Genomic DNA, 20,951 nt, shown 5'->3' with positions numbered 1-20,951 from the left:
CAGCAAATCGGAAGGGTCACCAAATTCATATTGGAGACGTATGAGAAGAACATGTTTTGCTCAGCAGTATACATGGATATCCAAGAGGCTTTCGACAGGGTCTGGCACACTGGCCTGAAACTCAAGATGAAACAGCTGCTTCCGACGGCACTATATAGATGCCTCAGCAGCTACTTGGATGGACGTACCTTTATGGTCGAGTGCCCAGGTGGTGTCAAATCTGGAGAGAAGGTGATAATGGCTNCTAACCACCAGTTCGGATTCAGGCACGAACATGCAGCTGAGCAGCAAATCGGAAGGGTCACCAAATTCATATTGGAGACGTATGAGAAGAACATGTTTTGCTCAGCAGTATACATGGATATCCAAGAGGCTTTCGACAGGGTCTGGCACACTGGCCTGAAACTCAAGATGAAACAGCTGCTTCCGACGGCACTATATAGATGCCTCAGCAGCTACTTGGATGGACGTACCTTTATGGTCGAGTGCCCAGGTGGTGTCAAATCTGGAGAGAAGGTGATAATGGCTGGAGTACCTCAAGGCAGCGTACTGGGGCCGGTCCTATACAACTTGTATACTGCTGACATGCCCATCCCACGCGACCCGAATATGTTGCTGGCGACGTATGCTGACGACACAGCCATTTTAGGCAGAGGCAGTACCCAGAGGGTAGCCATCTCCAATTTGAACCGGTTTCTAGGCAGAGTCTCTGACTGGGCCATAAAGTGGGGCATCACCATCAATGCTTCCAAAACTGTACATGTTTTTCACACTCTCCGCAATACCCTGGAGCCTGAGGGTACATTCGTTCCCAACATCGCTGGACAGGTCCTGAAAACTGTCTCTTTTCATCCCTATCTCGGAGTTCGCCTGGATACCAAGTTGCAATGCCACCACCATATCACAGCAGCTATTTCTAAAATCAAGGCTAGAGTGAAGAAGCTTCATTGGCTGCTGAACAGCAACAGCAAACTATGCCTGAATGCTAAGGTACTCCTGTATAAACAAGTCATCGCACCCATATGGCAATATACTCTGCCTNTACATGTTTTTCACACTCTCCGCAATACCCTGGAGCCTGAGGGTGCATTCGTTCCCAACATCGCTGGACAGGTCCTGAAAACTGTCTCTTTTCATCCCTATCTCGGAGTTCGCCTGGATACCAAGTTGCAATGCCACCACCATATCACAGCAGCTATTTCTAAAATCAAGGCTAGAGTGAAGAAGCTTCATTGGCTGCTGAACAGCAACAGCAAACTATGCCTGAATGCTAAGGTACTCCTGTATAAACAAGTCATCGCACCCATATGGCAATATACTCTGCCTGTTTGGGGTCCCCTTGCCTCTAGCCTTGAATTTGGTCGCCTACAAACTGAGCAGAACAAAACGTTACGGACTATCACTAATGCCCCATGGTATGTTCGTAACGATACCATCCACCGGGACCTGGGCCTTGAGACGGTGGATGAGGTTTATGCGAAAGTTTGTAAGAGATATGTTGACCGAATGAGAACGCACAATAACCAGCAAGCAGCAGCAGTCATCAACGACCCATATGTCCCCCGTAGGCTAACCAGACCTCGATATTCCGATTACTTGAACACACACCTACGTAAGGAAATTGAGAGGCAGGAATGGCATCGTATGGAAGTTGTACCCTACCAGCGGCCATACACGGAAATGGAACAGCTTTGGAGAGACAGGGCAGACGCGTCAAATAGGAGAGCAATGCGAGCCATGGGGTATGAAGGGTATGAGGAGCCACAACCCCCCCCTCAGAAAGAGGTATCAGCAGCCACACAAACTTATTACAGTACGGATATTTTAGCAAGGGCAAGGGAACGCGCAAGATCGGGGGTGAATGCAGTCACCCAAGAGCAGCAGCCAACAACAGCNCGTAAGGAAATTGAGAGGCAGGAATGGAATCGTATGGAAGTTGTACCCTACCAGCGGCCATACACGGAAATGGAACAGCTTTGGAGAGACAGGGCAGACGCGTCAAATAGGAGAGCAATGCGAGCCATGGGGTATGAAGGGTATGAGGAGCCACAACCCCCCCCTCAGAAAGAGGTATCAGCAGCCACACAAACTTATTACAGTACGGATATTTTAGCAAGGGCAAGGGAACGCGCAAGATCGGGGGTGAATGCAGTCACCCAAGAGCAGCAGCCAACAACAGCAATATTAAATACATTTATTGTTGCTGACGAAATTGCGCAGTTCGATATTGTAGATCTAACTGTGGGACGTTACGGATGAGTCACACAAATGCCCAAGAATAGCTTATGTTGGTCAATCTGAACCTCAGGACGACACTGAGGCTGCCCAGGATCAGGACGCCAGCACCAGAAACGCCGGACTCTGCATTGAATATTGAATGCAAGTGCCATTCTTGAAACCGAGGCCCGAAACGCGTCTGAAAACGATGCTGCTGAAAGATAAACTGATCGCAGATAAGCCGCAGCAACTCGCCTGCAGCTATTTTTCTTTTCTCACCTTCTACAGACACAGTATACTGGCTCCCCTGAACCTGCTGGTTCAGGTCCAGGATGGAGTTGGTTTACGTTACGATTAGACACTTTCGTATTGCCACCGCAGCATACGACAAACAAAACCGCAATGGGCGACTACCCCACCAGCCCAACATGAACCGGCAGGGCTTCGTCTCAGCCTCTGCCTGTAAGGCAGAAGGTGTGGCACAATGCGCCAACATTTGACCAAATTTTGGCTCCAGACTGCTGTATGCTCACACTGAAACCGGTGTATTTAAAAAATTAGCCCCGCCCCCGCTTCTGTATGCTCACACTGTTACAAGAAATCTAAAAACGCCATTCTGTAGGGAATGGCCATCTCTATCAGATCACCAAATTGGGATCTGATTGGCTCATTATTATAGCCACAATAAAGAAATTAGCAGTGTTTAGTTTTCTTTTATCTTCAAAATTGTGAATTTAGCCGATTTTTCGCGATTTGCAGTGGCAGAAGGGGGCAGGGCTCATTTTATGGGGTCGGAAACGTTCCCTTCTGTGCGTTACATACAACCGTTGCTCCCCACAAACACAATATACCCTTTTTACTCTTCGAGTACCGGGTATGGAAAAGACCGAAAAAATTAGTTTTGCTTATTAACTTTTTAAATTAGTTACCTTTCAACTAATTTAGATACAAATTTACCCACAGAATAACGTGGGTACATATTTTATTATACCCGGCATTTGTCGACCTCGTCAGATAAATTCCCATATATGTACATATATGTATACAAAACATTTGAAAAGGTTAAAAACATAAAAATTTAACATAAAAAAAATCCATAATTAATGTTAAAGAGCATTTTTTAAAACAAAATTGTAATATTTATATTTTTTTAATTGAAAAAGGGTATAGAAAGGTTTCAAGCCTACTCACGTAACATTGTGTGCTTTTTTTTGGGTTAGCCTTTTTAGTTGAAACCCTATTGTAAGCAATCCAATACAAGGAAATCATGAAAACCAGCCAATCTTATGCAGAATTGACGTATCAATTAGATAAAATTATAGTGTTAGCGTGGAGAATCCTAAAGAGCTTATAATATTTAGCGGAATATAAAAAACGAGGAAGAAATATAAGATAGATGTTAAATCTTACGGTATAATTTGGAAATCAAAAGGTATATTTCGGTATGTTTCCGAGGGTTAGGCGTTTATTTTATCGATAATTCCGCGGTCACATTGGTGAATCGGTGCCATCCAATTTAAATGTAGAATGTAAAACAAAAGTGATTTACCAATCTAAGTGCTTAGCAGAAAATACTTTAGTAAAGCAAAACTGTAAGGAAGCTAATTTCTTAGAGCCAAACTTTTTTGTACTTTGTGGCCGCACATCGAATTTCTTCAAAACCGATCGTTCGAATGTTAGATGAAATATACATGTGTACAAAAAGGTGGAGGTCCGATTCGGCAAGGTTTCAACAGGTAGATAGGTGCATACAAAAGTATAGTAAAAAGGCATACGGTCTCGGTGGTAGCTCAAAAATGAAGGCATGAGCAAGCAGACTAGTTTATACAGGCACAGGCGGTCAGTGATTTTCAACCCGATCAATAATGAGGGTCAGACATATTTCCTTCAGTGGTATAGGTAAAAAAACAACAAAGAAAACCCCATTACCATATATGAAAACAAACAAACACTCGCTCATGAATAATTTGGCACCATAAAGGAATTTCTCTTATGTTTTATAAGGTGATCGAACGTTAAAGATCAATAGACATACTCTCAGTCTCGGTTCCCTTGCTTCCATTGCTTCTGGGGCATTGACAGTTCGCATCGGCGTTTTTTCGCCGTGCGTGTACACACATATGTATTTATCTATGTACACATATATGTAGGATGAATGCGATTCTTCCAACCCGATTTTTTTTTAGCATTTTAAAATGCTAATTTACGTGCTTCTGACGCTTCTGCTACTGGTTCTGGTGCTGCTGCTACTGCGTGTCATTTGTGTGACCCATTAACGGTAAAAGCAGCGACACAACGCAATTCACATGCTAATTAGATGGGACTTCACTAGAAAGCCGCTCTGGACTGCGCAGAAGTGTAGATTTGTGCAGCTGACAGAAGTAGTCCATAACCGGCCATTCCAGTGGAATCTAGCTCAGACTCAGAGCATTCCCATTCATACAGCCATGAAATCTGTCGTCGAATCAATTAGGCGTAGCTCCAACTGAAGTGTGGCAATGGGAGCAAATGGGACAGGCTGGACATCGAGCCCAGGTGCAGTTGCACTTTCCCATTCCCAGAGCTGTGACGGTAAGCTCTCCGGACGACTATCAATGTCACAGCACACTTAATAAGTAGTCGAAAATGTAGACTGGGCGGGCGGCCAATTGAGATCGCCGCGTACTCGTAATTGTAATTGACGGAGGAACCCGAACCCTCGAACACAGCGAATCTCTGCAACACATCAATTAGTGAGCTAATGACGTCTAATGTCTAAAATCTCACCCGATCTTCCAGTTCAGAGGCGCATACAATGCAATTTCTGCTCCTGTTTTGGTTGCTGCTGTCCCTGCTGAATGCTTCCGAGACGGCCAACGCTCCCGCCAAGCCCCACATCATCTTCATTCTGGCCGATGATTTGGTAGGTTTCCCTGCTACTAACCAAAATCGAATCATCATCTGTTGGATATCTCTACCTTTAGGGGTTCAACGACGTCGGCTTCCATGGATCGGCACAGATACCCACGCCCAACATCGATGCCTTGGCCTATTCGGGCATCATTCTGAATCGTTATTATGTCGCTCCGATCTGTACACCATCTAGGTCCGCACTTATGACTGGAAAATATCCCATACACACGGGTACGTTGACCAAGGCTTTTGGTATAACATTTGCTAAATCCAAAGCCTTGACCTTCACCAGGTATGCAGCATTCGGTGCTCTATGCGGCTGAGCCACGTGGGCTTCCCCTGCATGAAAAGATTCTACCACAATATTTGAATGATTTGGGGTAGGTCCATTACAATTTATGCCTGGAACGATCTTATTCTTATCTATGTTATTCTGCGCCTCAGCTACACCTCTCACATAGCTGGAAAATGGCATCTGGGACATTGGAAGCTCGAGTATACGCCACTGTATCGAGGCTTTAGCAGCCATGTGGGCTTTTGGTCCGGCCATCATGACTACAACGATCATACGGCCGTCGAGAAACACCTCTGGGGCCTGGACATGCGCAACGGAACGAATGTGGCCTACAATCTCCACGGACAGTACACGACAGATGTGATAACAAGGCACTCGGTGTCTGTGATAGCCAACCATGAAGCAGCGATGGGTCCACTATTCCTGTATGTATCGCATGCGGCGGGTCATTCGGGTAATCCGTACAATCCACTGCCGGTGTCAGACGACGATGTGATGAAGCTGAACCACATTATCCACTACAAGCGCCGCAGATATGCAGGTGAGTCTTGCGCTTCGATCATGGTCATGTTGCGACGTTGTTCTGGTTTCTCGCTTTAGCCATGGTCGCCAAAATGGATGACAGTGTGGGCCAGATTGTGGAACAGTTGCGGAAAAAAAATATGCTGGAGAACTCGATCATTGTCTTCTCCTCGGACAACGGGGGCCCGGCTCAGGGATTCAACTTGAACTTTGCCTCGAACTCTCCGTTGCGGGGCGTGAAGAACACCCTATGGGAGGGAGGCGTTAGAGCTGCTGGTCTCGTTTGGTCGCCTCTTCTCGAGAAGAGGCGACGCGTTCTCGACGAGACCATGCATATCAGCGACTGGCTACCGACGTTAATGGAGGCCGCTGGAGGACATGCCGCTTTGGCCAATCTCAGCCAGAGTTTGGATGGGATGAGTATTTGGAAGACCCTTGTCCATGACTTGCCATCGCCACGCAAGACTGTGCTCCACAACATTGACGACATCTGGGGCAGCGCTGCCTTGACGGTGGGCGACTGGAAGATGATACAGGGCACTAATTATAATGGAAGATGGGACGGCTGGTACGGACCGGCTGGGGAGCGAGATCCCCATCTCTACGACTGGAACTTGGTGCTCAAGAGTAGGAGTGGCAAAGAAATGGTTGGACTAAATATGCTTCCAAGTAGGGCGGATCAGCAGAGACTGCGAGCGGCCGCCACCGTTACCTGCCAAGGGGGATCAACTCAAGGTGCCAGTTGTGTGGCGACAGCATTTTCTGCCCCTTGCTTGTTTCGTGTGCGCGATGATCCCTGCGAACAATTCAACCTGGCGGAACAATATCCCAAGGTACTCGAGCTATTGAGGGCGGAGCTTCAGCACATCAACACCACTGTTGTCCCACCGTCTAACCAACCCGATGACCCCAGGGCAAGTCCCATGTACTTCAACTACACATGGACAAACTTTGGGGACTATTATGACTATACCAATGAAGCTGTCCTGAAGCAAAGCTCAGTTTTGATGGACAATGTGGAGAAGACTGCTAAAAATAAAGTAATCAAGTTTTAGTCCATGTCTATGAACAGTTTCTTTGAAGACGACTCGATTTAACGAATTTAGATGGGGTTTTGCATTTATTTATGGCCAAGCCGTCTGTGGAAAGTTAATCAATTAATAATTTGACGGGCCCTGTCGCATTTCCATTTTAATCCATTAACCTCCAGCCGAACTCGTAGCAGGGGTTGTGGTGGTGAGAAACGGACAGATATTCAGACGTAATATGCAGGCCCAAAGGAGGAACGTTGAATCCGCTGTGGGCACCAGGAACAACAGCAGGACGGACACCATGAGCAGATACATCCACAACACCGACATATCCATGATTGCAAACGACAGATGCCTTGCTTATTTCAAGCTTAGATACTGCCTAACTAATCGATCAAACCGTATTTATAAGCACCCACATACACGTTACAATTTCTCAGCACTGCCCTCCACATATTTATCCAGCTGCGACCTGGATGGTCAAATGTCTTTGACCTGATTCGCTAAGGGGCAAACATTTACACAGTTTAGTCCACTTGGAGGCCAATGGACAGCGTCTTCCCATCAGTAATATCCACAAATCTGGGATGTACACAAAAACTTGAAAGTAATGAAACAACGCCGAAGCAACATCAATTCGCTAATAGTAATTAACCATATTTTTTTATAGATTAGGGGCTTTAACCATGCTTTATAATACCCTTTTCTCCTTCGAAATAAGTTTTTTTAAAGAATTTTTAAAAACTTATGTTATTTTTTAACGTTTTTTTTTTAGGTAAAGATTATTTTTCTTCACACAATATAATTCGTTGGTCGGCCAATTTTAGCTCAGTCGTTTCTATATATACATATGTTAATAAACAACACCTTAGACGACAGTCAATCAGGACAGGAAACTTTTTCGACTTTTCTTTAGTTTTAGAAGTCTACATTTTGAACAAAAAATTGTTAATTTTGGATTTGAAAACTTTATATATCCTAGACAGTGCAATGAGTCTGAGTATACCAAATAGATATATTCATCATCTTATATAATGACAAAGTTCATTACAACAGGATGTAAGATACTTAAGGAATGTGAAAAAAGTCGGTTTACCTAAAAAAAGCTTTAAAAGTAGTAGATACAGTAGTGCAAACTTTTGAAATATACTTGGCTCGAAACAAGATCGGCTTAATCCCCTTAAGCCCAGTACTCAGATGCGTTCAAACAATAAGTAATCAACCCTGTTTTTTGTTCTACAGAACATTTCGCAGCCAGCTTTTCGCATTTGAGTACTCAGATAAGCGGAAAAAATAAAAGAAAACCAACCAATTAAATACTAAAATATCGAGGCGAAAGAAATAATTTATCTTCTGTCGACAGAAACACATAGGCATACAACACATACTCAAAAGTTGAAGGAACCAAGCAAAACAAGCGCAAGAGGGCTTGTTGAATATTTGAAAAAAAAATTTACTGAAAATTTTTAAATCAAAAAAGAGTTGTTTTCCGAACGAACACCAGAAATATAATGATAAATATTGATATTTTGGCAAAGAAAATATCACGATATATATATATATATATATCTTTTTATTTTGAAAAAATATCGATATATTGATATTTTGATATATTTTTGACAACCCTAGTCGAAACTAATGATGCAACTTTAGCCGGACCTGATGAAAAGATGTCCGCCGCTGAAGAAAAGGATCCCTTGGAGCTCATGCTAAAAAAAACGGGGTGCATTGAGCTACATTACAAGGTGCAGGAGTGTATAGCGGAGACCGGTGACTGGCGTGCATGCCAGGACAGAGTGAAGGAATTCAGGGCCTGCATGCAGAAATATATCGACCAGCAGAGTAAAAAGTATGCCAACGTCAAGTAGCATTCTGCAGAAGATAATCGGAACCAGAATCGCCTTCACAAAAACAACCAAGCTGGCGCTCGTCGTTCGAAGTGATCTGAAAATGAGCAAAGGCAAAACGGCTTCCCAATGTGCACACGCTGCCGTCATGTGCTACCAGAACGCCGCACAGGGCTCAGCGGAACAGAGTGCTACTCTGCAGAGATGGTGTCGCATGGGACAACCAAAGGTTGTGTTGCGGGTCGAAAGCTTCGAGCAACTAAATAACTTGGAGCGACAAGCGCAGAAGGCGAACGTCGTTTCTGCTTTGGTGAGGGATGCTGGCCGAACACAGATTGACCCGGGAACGGCCACGGTTCTGGGCTTGGGACCAGCGTCAGGAGCTGAACTGGATAAGCTGATTGCACACTTGAAACTGTTATGAGTTCTATGTTTTATATAATCATTACAATTAAACATTAACCAATTCATCGTAACAACTGCTAATCTGAGCGCTCTAACTTCGGTCGGCGGACGTACTCTTCTTGTCCTTGGAGACCGTGGAAATGGTCAGTGAGACAGCCTGGCCGAACATCTCGACCAAATCGGAGGTCACACGTTCAGTAATCTGACGCAGTTTGCCATTGGACTCGCCACATATCAACCGCTCAATGCGTTCAGTGGGACATTGCACTTGAACTGACGTGTAGACAACATCTGCAATTAGAATCGTTTTTTAATATGGAAATTATATTACATGCCTGAGTCGTATACATATACATACAGTTCTCCAAGCTGTAATACTCAAGCTCGCACTTAAGGTTATAGGGTATCTCCTGCGGCAAGTAGTCTAGCAAACGGGCGCGAACACTATCGACAATTAGAGCCTCGGGGCTGGCATCTGTGTGAATATCGGAGGCGAATCTCCATTGCCTTGGCACTGCCTGTCCAATCAAATAGTTCTGAAGCTCATTCAGCCCGTTTCCTGTCATGGCTGAGACAAGGAACACATTATCAAAGTGATCCCAAGTGGTTTGCCGCTTGTTGAGTGGAATTCCCGCTGCCACCTGATTCATGGCGGCTCCTGCTATACCTCGCGTTGCTCCTTTGCCAGCACGCTGACCCGAGACCGTGTCATTGGTCAGAGTCTTAATCAGGTCTAAGAGAACTCGCTTCGATTTAAGCGCATCTATCTTGTTCAGCACGAGGAAACTCGGTATATTGGCGTAGGCCTTCAACGTGTCCAAGACAGTGGGGTGCAGTTCCTTTCTCGTCCAGCTGTTAGAAACATCCTGCATGACGGCGATGATGTCCGCATGCTGAATAGCATGTCGGTAGGAGCTCTTGAAGCTCTGCTCCAAGTGGTGCTTCTTTATTTCCCGCTGGGTCACCAATCCGGGCGTATCATAGAACACGAGCTGAGTTTGTCCTGTCGTGCAAATGGCCGTGTTCGACTTGCGGGTGGTGTGCACTTTGGCGGATGTGGGACATACCCTGTGGTTAATTATGTTGTTGATGAACGTGCTCTTGCCCACATTGGGCAGCCCGATTACAGCAATGTGCAGAGATCTCTGCTGATCGTCTGACTTGATATTTTTCGCACTCTGTTGAGAAGGAGGCGGAAGTTTCGCATGGTTGGGCGATGTGTCGTCGGATAGAGAGGCATTGGACAAACTGCGCTCATTTATAAGGAACAATCTATTGCTTTTATTGCTACTCAACAATTTGAAAGGACTTGAAAATAAATTATAGCGCATATTGCACTTCGATACCTGAGTTTTTTAATGGCCGTGTGACACAAGACTTTTGCTAATTATCGATTGCTAAGCACAGTACACAGATGCGCTAAATTTTCTTACTACAGAAAGTGTCATATATTTCGCTCTGTGCCCAGTATGACCAAAGTTGGAAAAATGCATGCTCTCTGGGTACAGAGTATATAAATAATATAGTACTATACTATTTGGTTAGTGGTATCGGGTAATCCGATTTTGTTCGACTGCATAAATAAGATGAAAACTGTATTCATTTAGTGCTCTTTGGCCCTTTGAGTTTGTTTCGCGTGTTTTCTAGACTTTAGTATTTAATCGGTTGTAAATCTGGTATATTTTCCCGCTGATCTGAGTACTCACCTGCGTCTTCTGACGGTCAGGCAGTAAATTTTATCGATAAGTCTACGGTCACTAACAAAAAAAAAGCCTTCCCCAAACAGAACTACACGTAACTAAATTACAATGTTTTCATACAAACTGCCATGTGGAGACTTCCATACCGTCACGGCAATGACGGAGACCAACATAAGCTTTGACCCACCGGTTTACGAGCAGCGGTATTGCGCGGCCGTTCAAATTTTAGGCGACCCAAAATGGGGAGGGATCCGTAAGGCGGTCGAATTTGGATGTGCTGAAATTCGGTTTTTCCCCCTACTGCGCCGGATTGAGACGATTGAAGATATAGTTCTGGTAAGAATGGGAGGTGGCGTTTGTTTTAGGGACATTTTTAAGGAAACACGATTACATTTTATTTACTTCGGCTGTATCGTATCCTATCTTAGACTGCTATCATATTAATTATGAAATAACCTTTATCTATTTATATTAAATACTTTATTGAGGAGAGTATGAACCTTTTTATATGCAATCGAATCGGGTAAAGGGTAATAAAACATAAGAATAACGCAAAACTGGCAAACGAAACTTCAAAATATGAAAAATTTGCTATTAAGGCAATGAGGAGTACGGCCAAACAGTGTACTGTTCTTGCACACAGTGTGTTCCGTTCCGTACATACGTTTGTATATGTATATCTTACAACATCGGAAAATGTATTCAACATATTCAACAACGTCTTGAGCGTGGAACTGCGTTGATATCGTACTGATCTGAGCGTACCAATCTGAATGCTAACAGTTATCTACTTAAATTATTAAAAACCAAAATTACAAATCAATACGAGTGGTGTCCACGTGTATTAGTATGATTAGGTTATATTCTGTTCCTTTGAACACCTCATCTGCCTTGTTTACCAATAAAATACTTCAAAACGAATTAAGGTTGCTTTGCTGGCTCTTTGCTACTGTTTTGTTTGGAGCCTCCTAGTCGGTCGGTTCTTATTTACCTCTCAATAATTTGCGAGAATGCCTGGACGAGTTGACACTACGCCCCTTTATGTAAATATTCTCATCATCGTATTCGCTGTACAGACTCTCCACTTCCAACAAGCTCGAGTTGTTCTCTACATTGTGCGGGCCAATTTTTGACTCAGTCTTATATAGGCGACGTCGCGTCCCCCGCTGCTTGGGACGATCCACTGGTGACCGCATTGATTTCAGTTTGCGCTCCACTTCAGTCGTGGCGGAGGCCACAGTGGAATTTTCTTTGCGTGTGGCGCAGCCACGTTTGTTACTGGCCACTGATGACAACGGAGTGGAGCGAGATTTGCTAACAGCACCGGTGGCAAATTTAGCCGCGGCTACATTTTTCACACTACGTGCGGCACCTCGGTTGGATTTCAGCTCATGTGTTTGGGATTTCTTGGTGGTGCTTCTTTTACTATGGGCTCTTCCCCTGACATTTCGACGCACTGCTTCATTGGAATGGTCTGAGTAATCGCTCTCATCGGACGTAACTTGCTCTGCATACTGCTGGGTTATGAAAAAAATAAATATATATTTACGACCATTTTTGAATATCTGCTATCTACAAAATGTACCTCTCCATCAGTGCTTTCTGCTGCATCATTATCCTCCTCCTCCTGCTCGTTAGTCACTGCATCGACTCCATCATTGCATTCGCCTTCGTTATGTTCCTGCACGACCAGTCCTTTATCGCGCCGACTCTGCTCAACCGCCAGTATCGCATAGGTTGGCCTGCCCTCATATCGCTTGGGAAGCCGCATTTGCAATGGGCAAATCGTCTCCTCCCTTTCAAACTCTTTGGTAGCCCGTTCGCGGGCTATTTGATCGGGATCCTGCGAGATAACTTCCGCCCATGAGAACTTCTTTTTCACATTTCTCTTACTCGACTTGGATCTTAGGTTCTTGGGCGATACACGATTCGAGTGCTCCTGGAACGGAGTACTGAGCGTTGAGTTACGCATCACGTTAGTCGAAATCTTGTTGTTCAGTTCAAATATATCGCACTTGTTGCCACCAATCTCTTCCTTAACAAGAAAGCGGGTCCGCAAAATCTCTTCGCTGTTTAACCGCATCTGGCTAGGGTCGTAGCCCAGAAGCTGAAACTCCCGTTTAAAAATGTTGCGGTAACGTTCATAATTGGGACGCTCCTGGTATGCCAACTGGCCAATCTGTTTAAGAAACTCGCCCAAATACTTAGGAACTTGCTTGCCGTAGAATTGTCGCAACATTTCAGAGACGTCTGTCATAAAGAGCTCCTTGGCGCGGTGCACTTTCTCCTGCTGTTGCTGCTGGGCCACATCCTTCCAGGGCAGATACCCCTCCGACCAATACACCAAATTATAGCCCAGGCACTCCAGATCGCTACGCCGCGAATGCGCCCCCAGATGGGCATCCCGCGATGTGAACTCGAGAGTGCCGTCGTGCGCACGTCGTTGGTCCATAATAAACGGACGATGCACACCGCGGTCCTGATACTTTGAGGCTAAACCAAAGTCGATAAGGAACACGTGCTCTTCCTCAGCGGGAAGGAGCTGATACTCTGCATGATACTGGTTGTCGTCCTGCTGGCACCTCCCACTTCGTTTGCTACCTTCGTTCATTTCCCTTTTAAGTTTTGATTGGTGGCGCGTTGCTCGCGTAGTTATAGAGCACTTCGAGGGCGTACATGGAGTTGCTTGTGCGGGTCTACCCCGTTTACCGACGGCTGTTGTCGATCGTCTGGCCGATGGTGGAAAAAACTCCTCTGAATCGTTATCGGAAGTAACTGGTGACTGATCGTCTTTTTCCTCGTTGAAGTCTTCTCGGTAGCTAACACGTTTGGTGGGTCGCAGATAGTGCGACTTAACCATTTCTTCGTACATGGAGTTGCGCTTTTCTCGTCGGCACGACCGCACCGGATTGGAACCGCTGAACTGAATATTTGTCTTTCGCATGCTTCCGTTATTCTTGTTAAGTGGCGTGTGATACGTGTCCTGGCTGTTGCTATTATTACTGTTCGAAGTGGCGCCATCATCAAAGTCCTCATCTTCTTCGTATTCCTCGGCGACATCCACGATGTGCTTAAAAGAAAACTTTTTGTTCTTCATGAAGTAGTCATCGTCGCCATCACTGAACTTGACTACATCATCCGTTGTGTCCTGCTCCGAGCTATTCCCACTGTCTGTCGTCTGCTGTTTCTCATCGTAATGCTCATCGTAGCCCTCGTTCTTTGCCCCCTTGCCCTTGCCCGTAGGAACTGTCTGCTGCTTGAGGTATTTACACTTGGATATCATTAGGTTCTGTGCCTTAATATCGTTGTGACAATAACCCTTGTCATGCAGATGCTCCAACACATTAATTATGTGGATAGCGATGACCAGCAGGCATTTTTGTTCCACCCGTGAGTTCTTTATAAGTGAGTGCAGGTCGCGATCGAAGCGGGGCAGGACCAAGAACCGATAGCGTGCATCTCCGAAGTAGTGTGTGCCTGAGGCAATGTAGCGTGGTATTCCGGACGGAGGCCCATTGCTAATATTTTGCCTGCGAGCAGACATGCTGGAAGCATCCTCGTGGTCATCGGTTATTTCTGCAACAAAAAAATTATAATAAGCTCAGCATCAAGCAAAAAACCTTGGGGTGTAGCTTACTCTTAGTCAGACTGTCAGATGTGTTGATCAAGCAGTGAATCTCGACGAACAGTGGTCCATTTGAGTGCGGTTCAATTTTGACGACATATTTGGCTCTCTCTGAGCTAACGGGGCAGACAGTGTCGTCTGATGCTAGGAATATCTCGCCAAAGTTGCCCTTGCCTGTATGCAAAAATGATGGTTAAAACCAGCGACTTGTATTTGTATCACTGCAGGCTGCACTCACCTATGGGTCGCCCCAAACGCCAAGCCTTTGAGAGCACGTCTCTCAGTATGGTTCCATTGACGACAGATGGGCGCAACGTGTATACCGGACGCGGTGACTCGGTTGAGTTTGAGTGGTTGTGGTCACTGGCAAAACTTGCCCCAGCCAACAGGAGGTTTTGAGCTTGAGGGGTCCTCAACACTAATGCATCTTCCGATACTTCAACACCGAAAGCGGAGCCCGACGATGATGAGTCCTCGTCGTCGTTCTCGTGGAATGCATGTCCATTCCCTTGTGTCGTCGCGCTGAGGCGCTGGCATTTCTCCGTCACACTATCGCTGGCTTCTTTGGCCACCGCCCGCTTTCGTTTGCGTATGTTGCGATCTGTCGGTGGGCGTTCCAATGGGAGCCGTTTTCCCATCTCGATGTTTGTCAGTGTTGCAGATTCCCCCCCCCTTTGGACGTGGCTTCAAGCGGATTAGGAAATATTTCAGTCTCGCCTCAGATTTAAGCAAGGCGTATTAAGGAACGTCGAGATGATTGGTAGTGCCGTGCACAAATGTTATTGTTTTTATCCAACTTCGTTTTGAGTGTTGTTACCTATTCCTTTTCAGTGCAGAAAGGAATTAGTAAAGAGTAAACTAGATTCTGTCTGGTGTGTTAAATACATAATTTTTAACGCACGTTGCATTAATTTTTAATTCATTTGATTTACACTTTTTTACACTTTGTATTTACATACATGGAGTATATACATATGCACATTTTTTTCAAATCAGGTAGAGTGGGGAATGTCAAATAGACACCGACAGCACCGCGATTCTGTTGTATTAGTGTGTAAGTAAAGTACAAACAAACACAAAAATAATTTTAAATCTTTCGGAAATGTTTGCAATGTTGCAATGGCAGATTGTCTTCAAGATTGTGTAAATAAAGTCTGCAATAATGGGAAAATCTCACAGGACAGACGAACAGACAAACAAAAGGAGAAAAAAATCGATTTTTCTTCCCGGCATTATAGAACATAGCATTACATATGGTTGTTGTATTTTGCCACTCGAGTAATTGTTAATAACATTTTACAGCTCCACTCGTTTGCCTTAGCAAAACTTGATTGAATTGATTTTCTAGCTATTTTTCTCACGTATTGCCAACTCTTTCTTCTTCTTGTTTTGTACGTTTTCCTTCTCTGTCCTATACAAGCCACTTTTTAACCAGATTGTACAGTGCATAGCCGTATTTAGTTAGTTTATTGCTTACTTTTTCAGCTCTTTTACACGTTACACAGCGTTCTACACATCACGTTTACTTTTCACATAGAGTAAATCGCTTTTATTCACTTTATTTTTTACTTATTTTCGTAACAAGTTACAAGCAGTGTGAAAGTCTGACCCTCATAAATATACCGAAATATACCTTCGCATATTCAAGACATACCGTAAATATACCGAGGGAAATTAAGACCTTAACCTACTTAACCCCCTTTATTGCAACATGTAAAAACTCGAGTTAAAGCCCAGTATTCAGTATTTATATATTTCGCTCTGTGCCTAGTATGACAGAAGTGGGAAAAGTTCATGCTCTCTGGGTACACTGTTTTGCGTTTGCTTTCGAAATGAAATCCGTTAAAATTAATATTTTGTATGAGAGCTAGCTGGGAGCTAGGAGGACAAAAAAGCATGGAGAAAGCTCGGAATTATTGGATAAGTCCTTTTCGGCGGGACAGAAATGCAATAAAGATGTGTTTTTAATTCCTTATACATTGTTAAAATAAGTACCGAGTATAAGAATTATAAATTATCATATTAATACATATATTATTATAATGTGATATCCATATAAACAGTTTTCGTTCGACTGCATGGATAAGATTAAAATTGTCTTCACTTAATGCTCTCTTCCAGCCCTCTTGCGCGTGTTTCCTTCCTTTTTTCTTGTTTCTGTCGACAGAAGATAGGCTTATTCTTATTTTTGCCTCGGTATTTTACTATTCGTCTCATTTTACTGGTATGTCTTTCGTTGATCGGTGCGAAAAATTCCGAACAAAAAACAGTTATGATTTCCTATCGTTGTCATGGGAATAGCATCCTTTATTTGGTAGACCAAACAGTTAGTGCAACTGAGTACTGAGCTTAGACTACTGAAGATACAGTCAATGTATAGATGAGTATACAAACGAAACGTCACCGCTCGGTGGGCGGGCAGCGCCCGCTTAGGTTGTTGAAATTTCAACTTCGTGAAACGCTCGGATCTCGCTTCCAGTTGTAGTTTCCTAAAGGAGAAGACATATTTGGCGTGCATCTAGAACTGTTCCTTGGGTATGTATGGTGTATGCTTAAGAGAACGTTCGAAATGAACCTATTAAGATACATTCCTAAACTGTTCCTATCGTTAAATAGCACATCCGCGGCATGCAAGAAACCTGTAAGCATGTATAAATTGTCCTAGTGCAGATCCTTGACTTAATTTGTTTGGATTAAATCGTTTTTGGTGGAAAAAGATGCATGAAAAAACGCTTATTTGGGGTACAAAGTCTGCCAGGGAAGCATAAAAGAACGCTTCCTTTTCGCAAAACGTTCTACAAGGTCCGACTGGAAAGTCGGTTGCCTTGCACATGAACATACATACATAAATAAATAGTTTCGAAGCACTTTAAAAATAACCTATAAATGCAAGCAGATTCAGAATATGTACGTTTGCATACATACATCTTTCGAGAGCCTGGACCCAGCGCTGGAGCCAGGCAGAAAAATGTAAAAAAAAAATCATATGACGCTATCCATCTTATTCTTATATTGTCTCTGGTGTGAGCTATCACCGCTAGATATAACAACGAGAAGGGATGTGTGAGACGCATCTTACGCGTCACAACTTTTATACCCGGCACTCAGTCTGTGTACCTGTACCATATTGTTTTTAAACCCGGTACTCGAAGAGTAAATAGGGTATATTGTATTCGTGGGGAATAACGGATGTATGTAACACACAGAAGGAAACGTTTAGCGACCCAAGTATATATATTCTTGATCAGCATCAATAGCCGAGTCGATAGAGCCATGTCTGTATGTCCGTCCGTATTGTTGATCGCCTGACTATAAAACCTAGAGCCACCAAATTTTGCATCCAGACTTCAGTATGCTCACACTGTTACAAATGCATTTAAAAAATTAGCCCCGGCCCCCGCCGCCCACGCAAATCGCGAAAAATCTGCATTTTTATTTATGCATAAACATTTATAAAATGTATGCCGAAATCTATCAATAATGTGTAACGGCTCTCTTCTCCAGAGGGACTGCCAGCCAAACATTAGCTGTCCTTGCCGTGAAAACAGAATATCAAAGCATTCCTCTCCATCCTAAAATTACAAATTGTAATAGAAAATGCCTGTTCCTTACCAGGGCCCAAACGCTTTCTACGCTTAGGTTTAGTCTTAGCTTTTTTCTTAGCTACTCCAAAGTTTTTTTGACATACCCGCTTTTATTTCTATTAAGAAATATTTGTTGTATCTGTAAAACCCCTTGATACCTATATATTATGCATGGCCTCGATCGGATTTAGATCCCATCCCTACCTTACCATCGCGACGTCGTAAATACAATCGGCTTAGAAAATAAGGATGTTGGCACGAACGGCTGTTTGTTTTTGCGTTTGGTTTTTCTTAAATATACACGCTTACAAATCATCTCCGTCCACCGCCGCCAGTATAGAATTGCATACTACGTTCGTACATATGCAATTTGAGCATTTCTATCATAAAAGCGAAGTATTGATCTATCGATATGAGCCTAAAGCAATGGATCGGACACGAGTTCAATGGATCGTAATTTTTCACGATCCATTTCTCAAAATCCAATCCTCAAATACTCTGATAAAGTGCGTTCACCAGGACGATCACAAGAAATGGATCATGGGTCGGTGATCATGTTGTCCTGGTGATCGCGCACATAAAGTTAACTCAACTATCGATAGGTAGCCCATGTCAGTGTAAATGGGCTATTAGATACGCACATGTGCACGATGTTCAGCGATCGGTCGTTGTGAATGCCGATTAGTTTACTGTAAATGGCTGCTAACCAGGGTGACCATTTACGGTATATTATATATTTTAGCTACGAAAATGAGTTCAATGTATATTAATAGTATATCGGTATATAATGGTACATATAATGAATTTCATCCGCCTTTTAAATTTTTTCGAGAATTTTTTAAATGTCCCTTAAGGATTTTCTCTCTTTTCCGTAGTGATTTTCTCTCTATCTTGAGGGATATTTCTTTCTCGCAGCATAGGAATTTTCATCGCAGAAAATTTTCCCAAAATCCTGCACGGAATAAGTGCCCTTGGAGAGATAAACATCCTCGAATTGACCAAAATCTCTGGCTCCAATCAATCCAAAAACAAATCAATCTGTGTTGGCCTGCCATCTCAACAAAATTTTGCAGATTATAGATACCGAGAATGTTTCTAGATAGATATAGATAGTTATAGTAGGGTAGGTTGGGTGCTCATATCGTACTGTCGGTTGACCAACAACGAATTTTATTGCTCTTTTATTGCTCTTTTTTTTGGTTGACCTTTTTAGTTTGAACCGTATTTTGCATTCAATCCAATAAGAATGAGTACAAATAAGAGGGGAATGATAATTCGAGTAAAATTACATTTTTAAAGCTGAGATGCCTAACCAGCTCGTAATATTAAACAGAAGATCGACGTGGAGGATAATGATTTAAGATGTACGGTATATTTACATTATAGTTTGATAATCAAAGGGTATACTTCAGTGTATTTTATCGATAATACCGCGGTAACATGGTTGGCAGTTTTAATTCGCTTAATTGGTTTTCGTAGGTTGACATTGACGAAGCAGTGCTGAGGAAGTACATGAATCGAATAGACCCATTGGTGTCCGACCATATTAGGCAACGCCAGTGTGCCTTGAAAGTGCAGGTTGTGCAGGGAAACGTGGCTGATTCCTCGGAAGAATTACGGGACACAGATGCTGTTATTGCGTTGGAACTGTAAGCTGCGCTGTCAAGGAATACAATCCCATACCATACACATTTATTTACATTTACTTGCAGCATCGAGCACGTATATGACGATGTGCTGGCGAAAATCCCAGTGAATGTTTTTGGATTCATGCAACCCAAAATTGCTATATTTAGCACTCCGAATTCAGACTATAACGTCATCTTCACGCGCTTCAATCCCCTTTTGCCGAATGGATTTCGCCACGAGGATCACAAGTTTGAATGGACGCGGGAACAATTCAAGACGTGGTGCATGGGAATTGTCCAGAAATATCCCAATTACATGTTCGCCTTAATGGGTGTGGGCAATCCGCCCCAGGGTTACGAGACCGTGGGTCATGTGTCGCAGATAGCGCTATTCGTTCGCAAGGACATGCTCGAAATTCGACTAGAGCATCCGCTCACTTCAAATGTGGGGAAATCGACCATATCGCTACTGACTACCAATCGCTACCAGCTCATGCATGGCGTCACCTATCCTTTTCATGTGGATACGAGGAGCGAGGAGCAACGTATATGGGACGATGTCCAATATGAGCTGAATTGTTTTAAGCAATACTGCAAGAATCAACGCGGAGAGTGCGACTGTGCGGGCACACATAAAATGCCAATTGAGATACTACTGTCACGCATCCATCGCACGGGTGCTACAAGAGAGATCCTTGACGACATCCTAAAAAATAAATTAATTCATGTCGAAGATGAATTTGTTTTGATAGAGGATTCCGACGAAGATTCAGTAAATTCATCCCATAGTGACCCCACTGAGCAGAACTTGAATGAGGTCGAATTACCCGGCGAGGACGAGGAGTTTTGGGATATCAATTAAGGCTTCGCTCCTCAGGTTGGGAACCATCTTAAGAATATATAACATTATATCATCTCCTATGTAGACACTTTGAATAAATCTTAGCAGGACGAAATCTGCTTATTTTTTTTATATTTATCTTCGTGCAGGGTGAGTTTTTGCAAGCACATTTTCAGTTAAGGGAATCAACCGCCCCTTCCTCTCCCATCTCGACTGACCACTATCACTGGGAAAACATTGCGAGAATTGGGGTTGCCTTTGCCGCCAAGATGATGATGACGATGACGACGCCGTGTCGTCTGTCTAGCTGTGGCACCCGCACGGAAATTGCTTTTGTTTGCAACAATAGAGGGATGCAGCAAGG

The 20,951-nt window shown here is 43.7% G+C and overlaps 7 protein-coding genes across 8 annotated transcripts; 4 read left to right on the top strand and 3 right to left on the bottom strand.

The window, feature by feature from the left end:
- Nucleotides 1-3,694: 3,694 nt before the first annotated feature.
- Nucleotides 3,695-6,989, top strand: LOC117592653 (arylsulfatase B). The gene is made up of 6 exons (XM_034286601.1): nt 3,695-3,809; nt 4,996-5,119; nt 5,181-5,340; nt 5,402-5,489; nt 5,554-5,945; nt 6,005-6,989. Exons 2-6 carry the CDS (start codon nt 5,012-5,014, stop codon nt 6,979-6,981), a joined length of 1,725 nt encoding a protein of 574 aa, XP_034142492.1. The 5' UTR covers nt 3,695-3,809; nt 4,996-5,011; the 3' UTR covers nt 6,982-6,989.
- Nucleotides 6,990-7,041: 52 nt separating this feature from the next.
- Nucleotides 7,042-7,423, bottom strand: LOC117578409. The gene has a single exon (XM_034263872.1). It carries the CDS (start codon nt 7,291-7,293, stop codon nt 7,126-7,128), a length of 168 nt encoding a protein of 55 aa, XP_034119763.1. The 5' UTR covers nt 7,294-7,423; the 3' UTR covers nt 7,042-7,125.
- Nucleotides 7,424-8,586: 1,163 nt separating this feature from the next.
- Nucleotides 8,587-8,853, top strand: LOC117592709 (cytochrome c oxidase assembly factor 4 homolog, mitochondrial). Its single transcript, XM_034286683.1, has one exon. It carries the CDS (start codon nt 8,628-8,630, stop codon nt 8,823-8,825), a length of 198 nt encoding a protein of 65 aa, XP_034142574.1. The 5' UTR covers nt 8,587-8,627; the 3' UTR covers nt 8,826-8,853.
- Nucleotides 8,784-9,280, top strand: LOC117592692 (probable peptidyl-tRNA hydrolase 2). The gene has a single exon (XM_034286660.1). It carries the CDS (start codon nt 8,809-8,811, stop codon nt 9,226-9,228), a length of 420 nt encoding a protein of 139 aa, XP_034142551.1. The 5' UTR covers nt 8,784-8,808; the 3' UTR covers nt 9,229-9,280.
- LOC117592675 (GTPase Era, mitochondrial) lies at nt 9,221-10,610 on the bottom strand. Its single transcript, XM_034286636.1, has 2 exons — nt 9,568-10,610; nt 9,221-9,500 (listed from the first exon to the last, which is right to left on the bottom strand). The coding sequence occupies exons 1-2, from the start codon at nt 10,538-10,540 to the stop codon at nt 9,301-9,303; spliced, it is 1,173 nt and encodes a 390-aa protein (XP_034142527.1). The 5' UTR covers nt 10,541-10,610; the 3' UTR covers nt 9,221-9,300.
- A 361-nt stretch (nt 10,611-10,971) lies between these two features.
- Nucleotides 10,972-20,702, top strand: LOC117592667 (small RNA 2'-O-methyltransferase). The gene is made up of 3 exons (XM_034286627.1): nt 10,972-11,245; nt 19,598-19,767; nt 19,831-20,702. The coding sequence occupies exons 1-3, from the start codon at nt 11,018-11,020 to the stop codon at nt 20,606-20,608; spliced, it is 1,176 nt and encodes a 391-aa protein (XP_034142518.1). The 5' UTR covers nt 10,972-11,017; the 3' UTR covers nt 20,609-20,702.
- Nucleotides 11,276-16,137, bottom strand: LOC117592629. Of its 2 annotated transcripts, XM_034286570.1 has the most exons (5): nt 16,012-16,137; nt 14,773-15,357; nt 14,547-14,708; nt 12,495-14,485; nt 11,277-12,426 (listed from the first exon to the last, which is right to left on the bottom strand). In XM_034286570.1, exons 2-5 carry the CDS (start codon nt 15,170-15,172, stop codon nt 11,893-11,895), a joined length of 3,087 nt encoding a protein of 1,028 aa, XP_034142461.1. In that variant the 5' UTR covers nt 15,173-15,357; nt 16,012-16,137; the 3' UTR covers nt 11,277-11,892. The 2 variants fall into 2 exon arrangements, with proteins under 2 accessions (XP_034142469.1, XP_034142461.1); XM_034286578.1 differs by lacking the exon at nt 16,012-16,137 and having other exon boundaries at nt 11,276-12,423; nt 14,773-15,380.
- Nucleotides 20,703-20,951: the final 249 nt, after the last annotated feature.

Source organism: Drosophila guanche, unplaced genomic scaffold (assembly GCF_900245975.1).
Source record: "Drosophila guanche unplaced genomic scaffold, DGUA_6, whole genome shotgun sequence".
Lineage (NCBI taxonomy): Eukaryota > Metazoa > Arthropoda > Insecta > Diptera > Drosophilidae > Drosophila > Drosophila guanche.
This window is presented reverse-complemented; position numbering and strand designations above follow the sequence as displayed.

Coding starts and splice junctions, on each gene's coding strand:
- LOC117592653 (XM_034286601.1), top strand. CDS start 5,012: ATGCAATTTCTGCTCCTGTTTTGGTTGCTGCTGTCCCTGCTGAATGCT. Junction 5,120..5,180: donor TCATTCTGGCCGATGATTTG/GTAGGTTTCCCT, acceptor CTCTACCTTTAG/GGGTTCAACGACGTCGGCTT. Junction 5,946..6,004: donor CAAGCGCCGCAGATATGCAG/GTGAGTCTTGCG, acceptor TTCTCGCTTTAG/CCATGGTCGCCAAAATGGAT.
- LOC117578409 (XM_034263872.1), bottom strand. CDS start 7,293: ATGGATATGTCGGTGTTGTGGATGTATCTGCTCATGGTGTCCGTCCTG.
- LOC117592709 (XM_034286683.1), top strand. CDS start 8,628: ATGTCCGCCGCTGAAGAAAAGGATCCCTTGGAGCTCATGCTAAAAAAA.
- LOC117592692 (XM_034286660.1), top strand. CDS start 8,809: ATGCCAACGTCAAGTAGCATTCTGCAGAAGATAATCGGAACCAGAATC.
- LOC117592675 (XM_034286636.1), bottom strand. CDS start 10,540: ATGCGCTATAATTTATTTTCAAGTCCTTTCAAATTGTTGAGTAGCAAT. Junction 9,501..9,567: donor GTATTACAGCTTGGAGAACT/GTATGTATATGT, acceptor TTCTAATTGCAG/ATGTTGTCTACACGTCAGTT.
- LOC117592667 (XM_034286627.1), top strand. CDS start 11,018: ATGTTTTCATACAAACTGCCATGTGGAGACTTCCATACCGTCACGGCA. Junction 11,246..19,597: donor CGATTGAAGATATAGTTCTG/GTAAGAATGGGA, acceptor TGGTTTTCGTAG/GTTGACATTGACGAAGCAGT. Junction 19,768..19,830: donor GCTGTTATTGCGTTGGAACT/GTAAGCTGCGCT, acceptor ATTTACTTGCAG/CATCGAGCACGTATATGACG.
- LOC117592629 (XM_034286570.1), bottom strand. CDS start 15,172: ATGGGAAAACGGCTCCCATTGGAACGCCCACCGACAGATCGCAACATA. Junction 14,709..14,772: donor GCGTTTGGGGCGACCCATAG/GTGAGTGCAGCC, acceptor TTTTGCATACAG/GCAAGGGCAACTTTGGCGAG. Junction 14,486..14,546: donor ATCTGACAGTCTGACTAAGA/GTAAGCTACACC, acceptor TTTTTGTTGCAG/AAATAACCGATGACCACGAG.